The sequence below is a fragment of the Abramis brama genome, assembly GCF_963993115.1.
Source record: "Abramis brama genome assembly, chromosome: 5".
NCBI classification, from domain to species: domain Eukaryota; kingdom Metazoa; phylum Chordata; class Actinopteri; order Cypriniformes; family Leuciscidae; genus Abramis; species Abramis brama.
In genome coordinates, this window is record NC_139967.1 from 4,934,705 (window position 1) to 4,954,691 (window position 19,987).

A 19,987-nucleotide genomic window follows, 5' to 3' on the forward strand; every position below is an offset into this window, starting at 1 on the left:
GGGTTTACAATCTGGTCCATTTCGGTACATGATAAAGAGTATAAACTAAATAAAATTGCATCTTATTTCTACATTTGTATCATTAGATATTCAAGTAAGTTGAAATCCAATACTTGCATTTAAAGGGGTGGCCTTTTCACAAGATGTAAAATATGTCTTTGATGTCGCCAGAGTGTTTTCAAAAATTTCAAAAACTTTTAGCCTTTTATGTTCAAACCGGAGTCAGATGATGTCGATGTCAATGATGGAGAGACTCAATAAGTGGCAACATGTAGAGCAACAGGACATTTCTGAATGGTTAGTTGATGAATTTATGTAGCTTATGTGTAGTTATCTTCTAGTCATTGATTAGCATATTCTGTCTTGATAATCTATAAATCGTGTCCCGGGGGCGGGGATTATGTAAATTCTAGGGTTTGTGATGTCACTAACCCAGGAGGAATGTCGTGTAGTCTCTACCAGCCATTTGTTGTAGTCCTTAAAAAGCGATTTCTTTAAAAGAAAATATCCCCCTTTGCTTTGAACTTTGAACATTGTAACTTTGCAGATGTTGTTTATGCTCAAACAGAAACATTACACACTAACTAAAGTAACCACCCCTTTAAAAGTGTAATCTGGCAATATCTAAGGAGCCTTCAAATTGGGACAGTCTCCGTGACGCGGCTGTGGCGATATCGGCCTTCGAAGGATGGAGCCTCTGAATTGGGACACAGCTATACTGCTCCTGAAATGCTCTTTCACAGGCCGAGTCATGTTCACTTTATGTGATAACAGCAAGTATGTGTTTATAATAATAACCCTTTTGTCAGGAAGTGGAATCATTTTGATTAGTCACATCACTCAGTGTATAGCACCCTTGGCATCTGAAACTTTGTCCTTACAGTATTATCATTATTTTCATCCTGTTGTTGTGAAAACAAGTGATTCACCAGAATGTGTTTCTCTCCTGTATTCGGTTCAGTGAGAGTGAATAGCACACGATAAACGATAAAAGAAGAGTTGTCCAAGAGCCAAGGATCACTTGTGGAGAGCTTCAAAAAGACCTTCAGATAGCAGGTACTGTTGTCTCAAAGAAAACAGTAAGTAATGCACTCCACCGCCATGGCCTGTATGCACGCTCACTACGCACGACCCCATTACTGAAAAAAAAGCATGTTGAAGCTCATTTAAAGTTTGCTGCACAACATTTGGAAAAGCCAGTGAAATACTGGGAGAATATAGTGTGGTCACATGAGAGCAAAATTGAACTGTTTGGATGCCATAATACACACCATATTTGGAGGAGAAATGGCAGTGCACATTACCCTAAAAACACCATACAACTTGGTGTTGGCTCTTGGACAACTCTTCTGATTATTCTTTTCACTCCTCTATCAGAAATCTCGCGAGGAGCACTGGTCGAGGCAAATTTATGGTGAAATTATTGTCTTTCCACTTCTGTATTATGGCCCCAAAAGTGCCCACTGGACCATTCAGAAGCTTAGAATGGCGCCTATAAAAAGTACATTTGACCAAAGTCTAACTATCTGAGTGTCGTCACACTAAATTTAGACGTTGACAATATCCCTTATAAATGCATGGTTAAATTAAAGGTAGGGTAGACAATTTTCGGAGAGGCTATCAATAGCGAACTAGCTTTAAGCATAAGATCCCACCCTCCGCCGTCTACAAAGCCACACCTCCCCCCAAACACGTACAGCAGGGAGCAAACCTGTACCACCTGACTGCTGCAGATTCATTTAGCCGTTCACCATTGAAACGCATAAATTCGAGTCACGAACCACTTCGAGTATAACGTCACGGCGGGTTTCTCTTACAAATTGCAGTAGTTATGACGTGAACGTGAACTGTAAAAGGTGGCTGCTGTTTTCGGTGCTCGCCAAACGGACTTGCCGTTTATACTTGACGTGTTCGCCATTGCACTATTCTTTGAAACAACGGGGCAATTTGGAGTAATTGTCCAAACCATCAGGAAGCAGCAGTGAGAAGTAAGGTACTGTCGTAGATTCATCAACATCGGCTGAGTCTAATCCTATACCCTAGCGCATCTACACATCGACGTCGGCTGAGTCTAATCCTATACTCTAGCGCGTCTACACATTGACGTCGGCTGGGTGCTAATCCTATACTCTAGCGCGTCTACACATCGATGTCGACTGAGTCTAAATCTATACTCTAGCGCGTCTACACATCGACGTTGGCTGGGTGCTAATCCTATACTCTAGCGCGTCTACACATTGATGTCGGATGAGTCTAAATCTATACCCTAGTGCGTCTACACATCGACGGTGGCTGAGTTTAAATCTATACTCTAGCGCGTCTACATATTCGACGTTGGCTGGGTGCTAATCCTATACTCTAACGCGTCTACACATCGATGCCGGCTGAGTCTAAATCTATACCCTAGTGCGTCTACACATCGACGGCGGCTGAGTCTAATCCTATACTCTAGCGCATCTACACATCGACATCAGCTGGGTGCTAATCCTATACTCTAGCGCGTCTACACATCGGCTGGGTGCTAATCCTATACTCTAGCGCATCTACACATCGACTGAGTCTAATTCTATACTCTAGCGCGTCTACACATCGACTAAGTCTAATTCTATACTCTAGCGCATCTACACATCGACTGAGTCTAATTCTATACTCTAGCGCGTCTACACATCGACGGCGGCTGAGTCTAATCCTATACCCTAGTGCAGGGGTGCCCAATCCTGCTCCTGCCGATTGACTGTCCTGCACAGTTCATCTCCAACCCTAATCAAACACACCTGAAGCAACCAATTAAGGTCTTCAGGATAACTTGAAAATTAAAGGCAGGTGTGTTTGATTAGGGTTGGAGATGAACTGTGCAGGATAGTCGATCGGCAGGAGCAGGATTGGGCACCCCTGCCCCAGTGCATCTACATATTGACATCGGCTGGGTGCTAATACCTGTTCCCCTAACTAGCTTACTTCCTGCGCAGGAATAATCGGCAAACAGACCTCAGCAAATGTCCTTTAAATGCTTTAATCACGGTCGGAGGATCTCTCGAGCAGTTCTCAAAGAATTTCCCCCAAGAAGAAGCAAGGCCGGAGGATCTCAGACAAATTCCATTGAGAATCCCACCAGCTAACACGAATACAACAGTTTTTATAGAATAGGGAAGTATGGCAAAATGATATGAATTTGATTGGTTCTTCATATGCAAACCCTTCTGTTACTAGGCAAAGCAAACTTTGTTTTAATGATTACTTCATTGTTAATCACAAGGTTCAAATTTAGTCATCTGTCTAGTTTCAATTCCCATATTTGTTATTTTTACACTCACAAAACCAAAGTAAAAGGGGTATGGCAACACAACATACAACATTCAAAGACAGGACAGAACATTTTAGTATATTGTGTATCATGTTAGGCCTAAAAAGAGAAATAAAATTAGATGTTAGAAACATGGTGAGTTTAATATATAGTTTACTATTTTATCTATTAAAAATCCACCACAGTACATATGTGACGATGTTTGTTTTTATTACACACTACAAAAGAACCAAAGAATCATGTAAAAACCCAGTAAACCTTGAGATTATTACTTGTGACGATAGAACAAAATATATGGATATGAGAACACGAATAAAACTAAATTAAACCATATTTTCTAATTTCATTAAACATTTTCATTTAAATTCATGAACATTTTTATTAAACATGGACCCTAATTTTCATTAAAAAGGCTTATTACTGCTATTGTCGGCTCATTTTGTAAATGTAAGCGATTAATTTAGACAAGCGCAAACCGGGTGCCGGTAAGATGCCGGAACAAACGTACCTGTGCATCTTTGGCAGCGAAGCCGCACGCAAAGTTAAAAAAAAAATGCCGTGCAGACCGCCACGTGAAACGTGACGCCATTTTTGCTGTGTGCACCTTTACACTCATGCGGACACTCTGCATAGCATGAAACGCGCTGATGACGTGTGATGTCTGCACAAGCAGGTGCGCAAAGGTATGAAAATACATAAGTTGACAGGCAGGTATGGACATCGTAGGTAGGACCATAAAATGTTCATCCAATCATTGCATTCGGTCCGTATGCAATGATTGGACTAACATTTTATGGTCCTACGCCTTCCACAGACGATATATATACACACGCACACATATATATTACACATTTAGACCACTTGCTATGAAGATGTAGAGACTTTCAACCAGCATAACAAAAAATGTTTCTGGAACAAATCACCTACCCTGCCTTTAACAAAAGTAAAATAAACAATGCTTCTTGTGTCCATTGCTTACGATTCACCAAATATAATAAAAAAGTATACAGATAAAATTAATATTGCACCAGCAGGAGTGTTACTCTACTCTAAAGGAAATATGGGTGAATTAGAAATATGGACAGATGACAGGCCATATTTCATCTGAAATCAGCAAAACAGTAGATGAAAACAATAACTATTTAACTTCATAAGTTCTTAAAGTTCATAAAGACAAGCACTGACGTTGGGTGACAAAGCACTGTCTCGAATTTTAAGGTTTTAAAAGCCTTCAATGTACAGACAATGTTTCAATTGAAGTCTAGGGATTTGGGGAATACCTGATTTTACAATCATGTAGAAAATATTAATTGGTGTCTGTGCAAAGTTTGTCGGAAACTCTACAGTCAGAAAGTTGTCAGGGATTTTGAATGAATGTTTGTACAATATGCTCAAGCCAATGAATTAGATTCCACGCTGTTTACAATGGAACATGTTCCTATATTTGTGTCTCCCACCTTATACAGTGTTTTCTACACACCCCGTGTCTTTCTTCCATTCAGCTCTACTGGTTTTTCCGGTTGAAGAAGCACGTTTACAAGAGGACTAGAGGAGTGGCCGCGCGCAACACCTCGAGACAGCAGCTACAAGTGCTGATGACAGGTAACGTCATTACCGGCCTGGCTCATGAATATTAATTACGCAATGTGCCGTTTGCTCAGCTGATTGGCCGAAAGCCAACGCAGTTATCAAATAAACGAATCAAACTCTTGCTTATGAATATTAATTAGTTTGCGTGAGCGGACACTCCCGGAAGGTAACCAAGGGACGTCAAATTAATATTCATGAGACAAGCAGTCGCAGTAGGATTCGTAAATTTGCAACACGCCCTCCTTTCTTTAAAGTTTGAACTGCACACCTATAACCCTAAAGGACGCAGACGTGTATTTGAGCTTGGAATATATATATGTACAATCTTATGGAATAATTTCTATCACTCTACAGGTAAATGGACATTGTTTGAACTTGTTTATATGCGGATTTAATATGCTAAATGATAACATTCATTCTGTCTCCAATGTAAATATACTTATATACTTATTTCAGTTGTTATATTTATTTTGTTAATTTTTCTGTATAAACTGTAAAAATAGTGTATATTTTCCACCGCTGGAAATTATACAGGGTTCAAAGACAGATGGTTCATTGTAAGAGACACTTACTAATAAGTTACTTATTACCAACAGGTGTAGATTATTGTGCCCCTGTTATATAAGCTTTTATTTTTATTTTAGAACATAGGCCTATGTAAAATCATTAATAATAAGTCAATGACTTTATAAAGCCTATATGCTTACCATCAAGAGCTCATTTAGCTACATTCATGCATATATGAAAACATATAAATGAAAGTTTAATGTCATTTATATTTAAATGTACATTTAATTCATTCAATAATGATAATGTTGTTGGTTATTAGTAAAGTGTAAAATGTTAAATAAAACGTTATTTTGAAGTGTAGGCTACATATATTTTAAATTCAGACAAGCATGGCAGAAATGCAGGTAAATAAATAATATTTAACCTGACTGACGGAAAAAAGAAAGCTCCTCTCTGGACTGTCCATTGGGATGTAATAAGCTCAGCATGCAAATCTGTGCATAATAATTTGCATACGTTCCTGGTGAGTGTAATATGCCGTGAACCTACTTACTTTGAACATTAACTCTGTCCTTAGACCACCAGGTCTTCATTTTATTGGAGTGTCAAAATGATTGGATCTCAATAAGCGGAGAACAACTTGTATGCATTTTAATAATTTAATTTTTTTAAAGTGTCTCCATGAGCTGAACATGTTTCTCAAGAATATAGCAGCTATAATTCTAAACATTTTGCATAGTGGCAACTCCAATACCGATAAGGAATTGTCTGATGACCCGGTTGTGCTGCTGACAAAACATCTGTCAACCATTAACGTTACAATATATTCTGAGTAGCCTATAACATATTTTCTCCAGCTATACATGTCATCTAACAATACTGGCTTGCTGTTGGACCGGTTTGTTCAACGAAGACAGATTTATGTCAAGCCAAAGTGAGCCAGTGAGCATTTATTTCCACCTGTGGATAATGTTTCAGTGAATGTTTCGTTTGAAGCATTTTCTGTTGCTTGTGGCCATTGGAAATCAGAAAGAACTCATCTTTGCCTAACTTAGCTCACAGTCTGAGTAGGGATTTTGTCCTAAACACTCACAACAAGCCAGGCTCTAACCACTTGTTTTGCACTGTGAGTTTTGCACAATGATAAGAGAACATTGGCAACGGTTTCGAAATGTCAACATTCAGATTGCTCCAGTTCACTTCAGGCTATTGCAGCTTGTTGCAAATGAGAAATTTGTCCATGTGGATGGCATTTGATATGATTTCAGAGTCAAACATCAGGCGGGAGTGATACTGGTCATTTATTGTGGTTCACGCAGGGTGTGTAATAAATAGCCTGCAGAGAAACGTCTAGTCGCTTCTTGTGTGAGTAGTTGGATGGGAAAACTTAAAAATCTAGCCCAACCAGAGTAACATGGCCTCACAGAGCTAAACCAACTGGGTTGGCCTTTGTGTCTTTCCCAGAGTGCACTGATTTCATGAGTTTATGGCTGCTTTGAAGTGTTCATTCATTTATTCAGATCTCTGTTAGCATGCATAGCATATCCATCGGCACATGCAGCAACAGAAATACACAACCTGCTTGCTGCCATCTTTGCTTTACTGGTGTGTTGCTGGTGAAAAAAAGATTTTTCTTCTATATACACCGTAAAAACTAATTTTCTTAATCAACATTTTGTCTTGTTTAATATAGCACAAAATGTTTGTTTTTTTTAATTAAAATATTTTGATTAATAGTATTTCTAATATTTTTCTTATTTTATATTGTGAATGAAATGTATTTATAATATATATTTTTATCCTATTAGCAAATAACATAAATCTATAACTATATTTAGGTGAGGTTTTATGCTGGGTGAGAAATATAAACATATATTCTATGAAAACATCATATAATCTTTAACGATTTTGCTTCTCAAGTAAATACATTTTATCTTAAGCGAGCATGTATTCTGTTTAAATACTAGAGGATCTTATGAACAAGGTATTTTCTTATATAAGGTTGTTATGGCATCCACCGATACTGACAAACTGGTAAAACTAACCAGGCAAACCATTGCGGTGGCTAAAGCATCTTCCAAGTTCCAACTAAAGTCCTAACAGGTGCTATGTGACAAATTTCCAGAGCAAGCTATTCTTTTGTTCATACTGAAAGCGAAAATGCTGAATGATACATAAAAATGTCGACTATGTGACTATTTATTTACTTACTAAATCAGAACAGCAAACATAGAACATACAAACAAATATTTCCAGAGTGCACATTGATTAAACAATCCAAAAAACCTTCGACCACTTCATGGGCATTACATAACACTTTCCTTATCTCACTTGTACTGCATTTATATTGATTCTCAGATGTTTCCTCATAGTTCTGGGCTTTTTTTTTTTTTTTTTTTTTGCTAGCCACTAAAGTGAACAACACAATGTGTGGGAGAAAGAAGCTTTATGGAGAAACATAAATGCATTGCCACCTAATTTGAAAAAGGACAAACACAGGAACAGAAAACTCTCTTATTAAAAACTGTTCTTATATATGGCTGATATTTAACCAACAGATTTTGTAATTACAATCCTATTACACACTTGCCTAAAATTTTCAAGTAAATCCTTTAGTGTGTCCTAAAATAGTACACCAAAAGTGTCAGGATGGTATGTAATTTCCACTGGATTTTCAAAGTGTTCATCCATGTATGCTTTATGGGCTAATACTACTAAAGATCAAAAGTTGATCTGGTTAGCATGGCCCCATAAACTTGTGCTTGTAGATGTTACAACTACACCATCTGGAAGCATCTTTCTCCATTTGACAGTGATTCAAAAGTAGACATGTGACTAAAATAAATAATTCTGCAAGCAACATGTATATCACTTGACATACATGTTGTCAATTATATCATCTAAAATCTTAATATATCATTTGCTTCTCATGTAAATTAACACACACACACACATATATGAATATTATAATCTAATTAATTACATGATATGCTGATTAATTAATCTAATTAATTGCAAATTGATCGCACATCAAATTTGGATGAGAAATTACCCCCAAAAGATAATTTAAAGCCATTATTGTGTTAAATGAGAAAAGCATCAAATAGACATTACAAAAAGTAGCTTTAGAAATAAATTATTTATTTGATTCAACATAGAATTTACTACACATAAAATTCCAGGCTACAATGGCTATGATTTCTTTCAGAAGCTGCATCTGAACTGGTATTTAGATATATTTACATGTAACTCCTCCACCTGGGTCCGCTCTGTGCAGGTCTCGAACCCAGGTCTCCAGCGTGAGAGTCAGGCGCTCTAACAAGGAGGCTATTGAGATCAGAGGAGTGAGGCTTACTTGCACAGCAACAACTAGCTGGCCTCTGTTACATTTGGGATGCACCGATATGAACATTTTGGCCGATACCGATAACCAGTATTCAATATATTTGAAAGCCGATAACCGATATATCGGCCGATAAATCTAAATCTGAATTTATTTATTTTAAATTCGATTTATCTAATAAACAATATATTATATGGTAAAGGGATAGTTCACCCAAAAAATGAAAATTAGCCCATGATTTACTCACCCTGAAGCCATCCTAGGTGTATATGACATTCTTCTTTCAGACGAATACAATCGGAGTTATATTAAAAAAATGTCCTGGCTCTTCCAAGCTTTATAATGGGAGTGAATGGGTGTATGTCTTTGGAATTCCATCAAAGCGCATCTATTCATGATTAAAGTGCTCGACACGGCTCTCCGGGGGTTAATAAAGGCCTTCTAAAGTGAAGCGATGCGTTTGTGTAAGAAAAATATCCATATTTCAAACATTGTTCGACTAAAATAACTAGCTTCCAGCAGACAGCATTTATATAGCGCTAGCTTAACAATAGTTGACCTGATTGCTGCTCATGCGGATTGATATTAAGGTCTGTTTACTCTTTCTTATGGTAGAAAAGAAGTTCCTGAACCGAGTGGTAAGAATCAGCAGGTGTTGTTGCGCCGAAATGAACCCAGATACGATTGAAATAAATGTTTAGGAATCTACTTTTGTGAATTTTTTCTGCAAAAGTAGTGTCAATAAAATAATTAATTTCAGTATTTATCATGTTATAAATGAAAATTTGAGTATTGCATCTCAAAACCCTCGGTATAATCTATCATTTACAGCAATGAACACACATGACCTATTTTTGTCATTTTTATGACTATGACTACTTTGAATAGACTATGACTATGACTACTTAAACTCATAATTAGATTCTGCGACTTTAGCCGGGGTTTCACTGGCGGAGTCACAATCACTCACCCTTATGTCGTTCCAAACCCGTAAAACCCGTTCATCTTAATAACACAAATAAAGATATTTTTGATGAAATCTGAGAGCATTCTGACCCCACATAGACTGCAATGTCATAACCACTTGCAAGGCCCAGAAAGATAGTAAAATAGATTGCTGTTACAATGAGTTTTGTGTTTTTTGAAGCTTGAAAATAATGATTGCCTTGACAAAATGGACGGACAAAAATTTAAATTTAGTATGTGGTGGTTTTCCTGATGGTATTGAAAATGATACTGAATATTGAAAATTTTCAAGGTGTCATACTGAAGTTAGAAATTCCAGTATCATGACCACTAATTAATAATGTCCTTTATCAATAAGGTAAAAATGTGTTAAAAGTAGCTATTTTCTACATAGATCTATGATTTGATTGAATATTTATTGGTAATACATTAACTATCGCCGGCTAAAAAAGTAACTAGTACTCTGAGTAGTTTTTGAGAAGAGTAATTTGTACTTAAGTTACTTAAGTACTTTTTTGACACCAGCACTTTTGACATGTAATTGAGTATTATTTCAGCAATGTAACAGTACTTGTACTTGAGTACAAATTTTCAGTACTCTTTCCACCACTAAGTCAGTCTCTTCCAAGCGTGTTTATAGTAACATCCTAAAGAAGTATATTTAAACCACTATACTGAAACACAGAGGTGTTTCTCTTTTGTTTTCCCATCCAGGTGCAGTGTGTAGCCATGGCTGCAGGGTTGGAGGCAACCACAAGGGAAATGGGCCAATCGCTCATTAACCCAGACAAACCTTCAGTTTCAGTCCCAGGAGACACCGAGAAGCCAGCGTTGAACCCGAAACCCCGCTTCACAGCCAAACCATTTTCCCTGCAAAGGAATGCAACCGTCCGCCCGATCCGGGCCCCCAAAACCAACTTCAACAGACAGCTCAATCGAGCCATCTCTTCTGAAACGCTTCTGAACACCACAGACACTCATGCTGGTGGTCTAGAAACATATGGCACTGTAAATGGGTCTGATCAAAGTGCAGCTCCTAAACCCGTCCCGCTCCGCCCAAAACCTGACTTACAGGCTAAGCCTAAGAGTCCTGACCCAACTGGTTCTAATGACCAAACTGGTCCAAACTTAAAGCTTGATGTAACCGCTGAAGATATGAAGAACGTTCAGCTCAGGAGCAGAGCAAAATCCTTGGGTTCTCGGGATCAAAAGAATCTCAACCAGAAGCCACAAGGAGACACTGATGCAGACGTCAAAGTGCCTTCACGATGCAGGCCAGCTCGTAACCGTCTCTCTGCGGATCTGACCTCCAAGTTCGAGTCACCGTCTCAGCCCGATACTGTGGGGAGAGAGGCTGAAAGCAGCAAGACGGAGAAAGAGGAGCCGCCACTTTCTCCTTCAGTAGCGTCTGAGTCCAAGTCTACGGTGGAGAACGAAGAGGAGGGAGACGATGAGCTCGTTGGAGGCAGCATTAAAAGACGGATCAGCCTCCTCTTAGATCGATCTGCAGCATCTCAGCGCAGGGACACCTTCAACAAAAGAGACATCACACCTGCTGAAATATCTATTGACATTAAACAGAGAATCCAGAATCTGAGCTTGGACACGCCAAGGACGCGCTTGCCGTCCACTGGTGCTCCTCAAAGGTTAGTGAAGCCTGCATTCTCTCTTTCTCCTTTTGACTCTCAATAAGTATTTCATAATATCTGTGTTTTCTAAGCACAAAACATTTATCAAGGCTCAGTTGATAGAACTAATACTTGAACTGTCAATTGATCTTGCTCAACAACTTTTATGTCTTGCATACTAAAGCATGATTAATCATCAAGTCAGATTTACTTATATAGTGCTTGTCACAATACACATTGTTTCAAAGCAGCTTTATAGAAGGTCACATTATCTTAATATCTTTATGCCTTAAAGTTGCATTTAGCAGAGTTATATAGGTGGTAATACAGTATAGTTTAGGATTTTACAATGATACAACCAGTCAAGATGCTATATAATATATATTTCACTCTATGCTAGTATGTGTATAAATTATTTTTTTGTAATTATCATATTTGTATATAAACTCTTGACACATCAGTAGCCTAGTGTTGCGAATGTCAATTTACATTTTCCATGCATATTTCCATATTTTGTTTCACATACTTCCTACTTTTTGTTTACATATTTAAAACAGTCTGAAGCAAGGAACATTTAGTCAGAACCGTGTAAGGCTGGAAGCTTGCGCTGCTATTATGAACCAATAATCGGAACAAAAGGCAGTTGAAGGATGACGTGTATAATTCAAATATTTATCCGCCTCCAATATAGTTAATCTGACTCCATTAAAGTTGTTGTCATTCTTTAACCTCTTATTCTTTAAAAGTAAAAATCTTTCTGCTGATAGGAAAACGTAGGATTTAACCTGAACGTTTAGATAACGAAAGTTATAATCACTTTAGCTTTCAACATAATCAGTGATAAAAGGAAAGATTTTCAAAGCCTTTAAAGCAGGTAAAGTTATTTATTAAGTTACATGTTTAAATATACAGACAGTAGAATGGGTCAACATACAGTACTGTATAGAAAACTTAGTTGTAACAAATAATGCACTGTTGTGCGGAAGAGGCCGTAAAAGCCTTTCTCCTAGTATGAGGTTAAACATTAGTGGAATACCAAAACCAAACCCGACCGACAGGAAACCAAAAGATGAGGCAAATGGGTTGTGATCAAGAGGGGGAGAAGAACATTAACATATTCTCCTCAATGCATGTTTAACCAATAGTACCTAGATTGTACATTAGGATAATTTAATATCTCTATTAAAGGGTTAGTTCACCCAAAAATGAAAATTCTGTCAGTAATTACTCACCCTCATGTTGTTTCAACCCTGTAAGACTTTCGTTCATCTTCAGAACACAAATTAAGATATTTTTGATGAAATCTGAGAGCTGACTCACTTCTCCATAGGCTTCTCTGTAATTGAAACTTGCAGGCCCAGAAAGTTAGTAAAGACAATGTTTAAAACAGTCCAAGTGACTACAGTGGCTCAACCATAAGTTTATCAAGCGACGAGAATACTTTTTGTGCACTGTAAAAAAAAATCCTAATTTTACAGAAAATAACTGATTTTTTGACGATAATTTTCTTTAATTTTAAATTGTACTCAAAACACTGTAAAATTACAAATAATATCTGTAAAATAAAAATTCAGCTGTTATTTTAGGTATTGTGACATTAATGACAAATTACAGTAATTCACATTTTTTATACAGAAAATTGATTGTATTTTTCATACAGTATTTTTTCTGTTTTCTTAAATTACATAAAAATGTATGTAAAATTACAAATATAATCTGTAATTTAACAGAAACAAAACAGTTAAATGATAAAATGGTCAAATGACTGTCAGCTCCCCAAAAAACTGTAAAACATCCTAAATTATATAAACTGAAAAACACTGTTATTTTACAGGTATTTCCTGAATAATCACGATCATAAACCTTCATTGTAAAAAAATCGTAAAAAAAGGGTCAAATGACTGGCAGCTGCGGCTGCCAAACAAAAACCATACAATTAAAGTAAAATATGCTTATTTAAATAAAGTGTAAAAAACTTTAAAATAAATTTGATGTCACCATGATTGAGATCAGTGTCTGCTTTAGTTGGGCTCATGACCCTTCAGTTTTTAACTTTTATTTTTCTCTGACTGCTTTAACTGTATATTTGATACACATCTGTTATAGCATTAAATGCTATAGAAAATATCAGATGATCTTGGTCATTCATTGATGCTGTTTATAGTCATCATATGATGATCTGATATGACTGTCAAATCTCTGAATATATAAGCTTAGATTACATAATATGTAGATGGAATTTAGTTTTATATAAAGTCTGTAATTGATGTCATAATTTTTCACATGACCCTTGAAATTTAAAAAAAATATAAATTATACAGGAAAAGTTATGAGCTGGTTAATTTTTTTTTAGTAGAGACATCAAGAATCGACATATGAATCTCAACAATGATGACAACCAACAAAGCCTTTTTGTGACTTTATAGTAGTTCAGAGTTGATCAGATTTTTTTTCATTGTCACCATTGTTGCGATTCATACGCTGATTCTTGATGTCTGAGTGACTCTATATCAGGGTTCACCAATCTCGGTCCTGGAGGGCCGCTGTCCTGCAGAGTTTAGCTCCAACCCCAATTAAACACACCTGAACCAGCTAATCAAGGTCTCACTAGGCATACTAGAAACTGTCAAACAGGTGTGTTGGAGCTGGTTGGAGCTAAACTCTGCAGGACAGCGGCCCTCCAGGACCGAGATTGGTGAACCCTGGTCTATATGATCCTGTCAAAACATTTTCTGTATAATGACTTAAAATCATAAAATCTGAGTATCACAGCACTGCAGGATCTTCTATAGCAGATTTATCATGCAAAATAAACAACTAATATTTAACGATTTAATCAGATATCACACTTCAGGTGAAGCAAGACACTACATGATGATTTTTATCACTAAAAAGTGACCAACATCATCTGATCTGAGTTTCTCTTGGATTCCTACTATAACTAATATGCATCAGAGACACAGTTAAAGCAGCCAGAGAAAAACGTATGTTAAACTAAAAGGTCAAGAGCCCAACTAAAGCAAACACTGATCTCCATCATGGTGACATCAAACTTTATTCTTTTCAAAAAAACTTCAACTTCTAAACCTCTGTTATTTCTCAATAAGAATGTTAGTATGAAAGAAATAAAGTTTGGATTGTAATAAGTGAAGATGCTGAGATCCTGAGAGATCTGTTAGTGTTTAATGTTCTGTTGGGGTTTAAAGTGTTTCTGTATGGTGTGTTTCGTGTGTCACCATTGTGTTGAAGAGTAGAGCCTGAGCTTCAGTCCAGGATGAGCAGAGAAACACTGATGATATGCTGCATGTTGCTTTATTTAACAGACAGTAACTGTGTAGTTGCTGATGCAGTGGCATATAGTCACAGCAAATCATGCATGTAATTAACTGCATATTTTTCAGTAAAAAAGTCAGAAAATAAATGTGAAATAACCGTGTTTCTGTTAAAAATGAATTAATGAAGATTTCTGTAAAAGTATTTTGCACTTACTTAATTTAGGATATTTTACATTAATTTCATGGTTTTTGCATGGCAGCCATTGCTGACGGTCATTTGACTGTTTTTTTATGGGATTTTTTTACAATGAAGGTGTTTGATCGTAATAATTCAGGAAATAGCTGTAAAATAACAGTGTTTAAGGAAACATTTAAGGAAAATTTCTGTAAAAGTTTTTTGCACTTCGTTTAAATTAGGATATTTTACTTTATTTTTACGGTTTTTGTTTGGCAGCCGTAGCTGACAGTCATTGACCGTTTTTTTACGATTTTATTTTTTACAGTGTGTGCAAAAAACAAACAAAAATAACAACTTTATTCAACTATTCATTTTCTTTTGTGTGGGCCTCTGAGTGAGTTGAGTGTAACAGCGCAGCGCTTCTGGGTTGTACGTCAAAACGTAGGCTCACTATTGGCCAATGCTGGTCATGTGTGTGACGCGTGTGATGCTGGCCAATAGTGAGCCTCCGTTCTGACGTACGACCCAGAAGCGCTGCGCTGTAACGAAAGTCTTACGGGGTTGGAACAACATGAGGGTGAGTAATTACTGACAGAAATTTTTGGGTGAACTAACCCTTTAAGTTCACCACCATTCATTTCAGTTTATAAGCTGTCAGATGAGACCAAACATGACATAGTTACATATTAGAACACACTAGTAAATAAACAGTATGTAGTTGAAAGCATATGTCCTGTGAAGCAAATGGTACAGACATGTCATTAAGGTAAAATTGACCATCCTGTGCCTGGAGTGTCCCAACAGTCCTCAATCATACTGATGAAATCCCTTGCACTAGATAGGGATTAGCATACTGTGATGATGAAGGCCATTGTGCCACGTTTAATTCATATTAAAGAACAGTAAAGTGTTCTGATCATATTTGCTCAGCCCTACAAATGCTGGTAAATGACATGTTATTTTATTTAGTAGCCTAACTGTCACGGGTTGGATGGCTCCAATGAAGCGCACGACAATAAGGATATAACAGAGAACTCTTTAATGCAATGTAGCTCAGAAAAAACGCAGGATATCACAGGAATTAGAATACAATTCCACATACAACGTTAGCATAAATGAGATCAAACACTGAACAAAGGAAACTAAGGGCTTATAAATACAGGGAGTATAATTAAGGGAAAAATAGAACAGGTGTAAATGACAAATTAAAATCCATAGTAACTATGAACAGAGGGAACAAAGAACAAAGGGAATAGGAAACAACGAGAAACAAACAGAACCAAGACCTAAACGTGACACTATCATTTGTAAATCACTAAAATATATATTTTTCTTTAGAATTTTATCTCTATTCTAAGCAACACAAAAAAAGAGATAGACAAACTCAAACTTTACAAACTCAAACGTTTGGTTTTCTGTGATGTTTACTGATGTTTTCTACGTTGTTATCTAGCTGACTAACACAGCAATAATGTGTTAAAAAAAAACTATAAACCAATCTGTAGCATTTTCCATCATTTAACTAGTGTGTTTATGAATTTATGCTGTTTATGAATAATCTAGCGGTGAAATTTCCCACTTGTTCCAACTTTTTTGAAAAATATATTTTGGGAAGAAAAAATTACATTTAATAAAAAAAAAAAATTCTTACATTGAAAACAACAATAAGTAATTTTTCTTTTGCAAGTTTTTGCATACAGATTTTTTGAGTAAATTTCACTAAATTGATAAACTAAATTGACCAGTTAAAGTTTGTTGAGTAATTTTTACTTAACTGAAGAGGACTTTGCAATACTCTGTTTGAAATACATTTTACCCAAAACAGTATAACACTAAATGAAGCCATGTTTTTAAAGTGTATGCTTTACATAGTACATCTCAGTAAATAATACAGTAGATATTGTGTAGACAACATATAGAAGTAATGTGGTACCCACCTGAACACAGAGACCGTAATACTTGGTACAAAATACACAATAACGGTAACATTCGTTGGATAATTTTTCAGTATGAATTTGCCATTTTTGAGTAATAAACCCCAGATGTCACAAAACAGCAAGTTACTAAACCTAACAACAAAAGCAATGATAAAACATAAAACAATGATAAATACAACTGGAAACAGTGAACATGCAACCTTATTAATTATTCATGCCCCACTGTATTATGGGAACACCCGTATCAGAAAGTTGATTTTTACTTTAATTTCTACAAGCTTAAATTGAGTATTATTATAGAATTTACTTTGTTTTTTAAATTCTTGCCTGAACTAACTTATTCAGGTAAAAATTACATTTGTTTTTTCTCTAGTATTTACTTCACCACAGAATCACTTTTATCAGTGAATGCATAGCTAAAGATAATCATTATTATGTGGTGTGGGCAATAAAAATGTTGGCAGGAATGTCAAGTATGTATGTTTATATGTTTCTGGCCTTTTGTTGTCCTTACTTTCAAAGCTGTAACATAATTCCAAACTCTTCTATTTGCAGTCCACCGTATGAGAAGATGAATGAGAGATCATCTGAAAGAGAAAAAGAGAAGGTTCCTGTTGATAAACCTCCAAATACACCAGAAAAGGAGAGGGAGAGACAACAAGAGCAGGAGAGATTAGAAAGAGAGAGGCAGATCGAAGAGGAGAAAAGGAGGACTGAAGAAGAAAAAGAGAGACAGAGAGAGGAGGAACGACTGAGACAGGAGAAACTAAAGAAAGAGAGAGAAATGGAAGAAGAGAGACGAAGAGTTCAGGAGATGGAGAGACAGAAAGAAGAGGAAAGACTGAGACAGGAACGAGAAAAAGAAGAGCGGTTAAAGAAAGAGAGAGAAATGGAAGAAGAGAGACGAAGAGTTCAGGAGATGGAAAGACAGAAAGAAGAAGAAAAACTGAGAAAAGAACGAGAAATGGAGAGAATAAGGAAAGAAAAAGAACTGGAGAAAGAGAGACTGAGAGAGGAGGAAAGATTGAGACAAGAACGAGAAAAAGAGAGACTGAAAAAAGAAAAAGAGATGGAAGAAGAGAGGCGAAGAATTCAGGAGATGGAGAGAAAGAAAGAAGAGGAAAGACTGAGACAGGAAAGAGAAAAAGAAGAGCAGTTAAAGAAAGAGAGAGAAAGGGAAGAGGAGAGACTGAAAGAGGAGGAAAGATTGAGACAAGAACGAGAAAAAGAGAGACTGAAAAAGGAAAAAGAAATGGAAGAAGAGAGGCGAAGAATTCAGGAGATGGAAAGACAGAAAGAGGAAGAAAGAATTAGGAAAGAGCAAGAAATGGAGAGAATAAGGAAAGAAAAAGAAATGGAAGAAGAGAAACGAAGACTCCAGGAGATGGAAAGACAGAAAGAAGAGGAAAAACTGAGAAAAGAACAAGAAATGGAGAGAATAAGGAAAGAAAAAGAAATGGAAGAAGAGAAACGAAGACTCCAGGAGATTGAAAGACAGAAAGAAGAGGAAAAACTGAGAAAAGAACGAGAAATGGAGAGAATAAGGAAAGAAAAAGAAATGGAAGAAGAGAAACGAAGACTCCAGGAGATTGAAAGACAGAAAGAAGAGGAAAAACTGAGAAAAGAACGAGAAATGGAGAGAATAAGGAAAGAAAAAGAAATGGAAGAAGAGAAACGAAGACTCCAGGAGACTGAAAGACAGAAAGAAGAGGAAAAACTGAGAAAAGAACGAGAAATGGAGAGAATAAGGAAAGAAAAAGAAATGGAAGAAGAGAAACGAAGACTCCAGGAGATGGAGAGACAGAAAGAAGAGGAAAAACTGAGAAAAGAACGAGAAATGGAGAGAATAAGGAAAGAAAAGGAAATGGAAGAAGAGAAACGAAGACTCCAGGAGATTGAAAGACAGAAAGAAGAGGAAAAACTGAGAAAAGAACGAGAAATGGAGAGAATAAGGAAAGAAAAGGAAATGGAAGAAGAGAAACAAAGACTACAGGAGATTGAGAGACAGAAAGAAGAGGAAAAACTGAGAAAAGAACGAGAAATGGAGAGAATAAGGAAAGAAAAGGAAATGGAAGAAGAGAAACGAAGACTCCAGGAGATGGAGAGACAGAAAGAAGAGGAAAAACTGAGAAAAGAACGAGAAATGGAGAGAATAAGGAAAGAAAAAGAAATGGAAGAAGAGAAACGAAGACTCCAGGAGATGGAGAGACAGAAAGAAGAGGAAAGACTGAGAAAAGAACGAGAAATGGAGAGAATTAAAAAAGAGAGAGAAATGGAAGAAGAAAGACTGAGGCAGGAAGGAGAGAGAGAAAAAGAGAGACTAAAGAAAGAAGAAGAAAAGCTGAGACAGGAAAGAGAAAATGACAGACTGAAGAAAGAGATGGAGATGGAGAGGAGTAACTCAGTAGAGATTCTTCGAGAGGAAGTTCCTACGAGTTTTGATTTAATATCGTTTGATACTCTCGACTCCTCCGGCTCTCCTCAACTCAACCAAGTGATTTACGACGACTTCTCAGTGAAACCACGAAGATGGGGAACCGGAGCGAGACGTTCCTCAACTCCGCCTCCATCCAGAGAACCTGAGCAGAGTCTCCAGCCAGAACCAGTGTCCACTGATCCTGGATCCCAAGAACCATGTGGAGAACGGGGAGATGTGGAGGACCTGATGGGATTTGAAGCTTCCAGTCCACAGAACTCTTCCTCTAAACACACAACTTTATCCGAGTCCAAACCAGAGGATCTGCTGCTGCCAGAAGCAGAATCTGACGAGGTGAGACCAAAATATTGTTAAATACTAAATATTGTTTATTTATTATTAATATTGTGATTATGTTTTAATAAGGGACTTTACATTACATTGATTTTATCTCATGTAAAATGGTGTTCTTATGAGGTAAAACAGTCTAAACTCCCTTAACCATAATCACTGTAATGCATAACTTATTGCTTTTATCAAATGGTGCCGAGATCAATATTATAAAATGCACCAATTTTCAAGATGTTAAATGTCCGAGGCATAAAAGTATTCTAAAGTTGTCAAAATATTTACATTTAGTAATAAGAGCATTATTACTATATTACTTAATATAATTTATAATATATATATAAAAATATAAAAATTATATTAAACAATACATTTTCTAATATAAATAATGTAATATAAAGTATAAAATATAAAAGTAAAAAAAGTTAAAATAAATAAATAAATTTATATATATATATATATTAATAATAATAATAGTAATTGTGATCCAAG

At 36.5% G+C, this 19,987-nt stretch overlaps 1 protein-coding gene across 1 annotated transcript in view; it reads left to right on the top strand.

The window, feature by feature from the left end:
* Positions 1–5,099: 5,099 nt before the first annotated feature.
* tnks1bp1 (tankyrase 1 binding protein 1) overlaps positions 5,100–19,987 on the top strand; it is a 34,991-nt gene continuing 20,103 nt past the window's right edge. Inside the window, exons 1-3 of the mRNA XM_084115872.1 lie at positions 5,100–5,248; positions 10,428–11,359; positions 17,287–19,501. Coding sequence (XP_083971998.1) covers positions 10,443–11,359; positions 17,287–19,501 — 3,132 coding nt within the window. The 5' untranslated portion in view covers positions 5,100–5,248; positions 10,428–10,442. The remainder of the gene's footprint in view (positions 5,249–10,427; positions 11,360–17,286; positions 19,502–19,987) is intronic.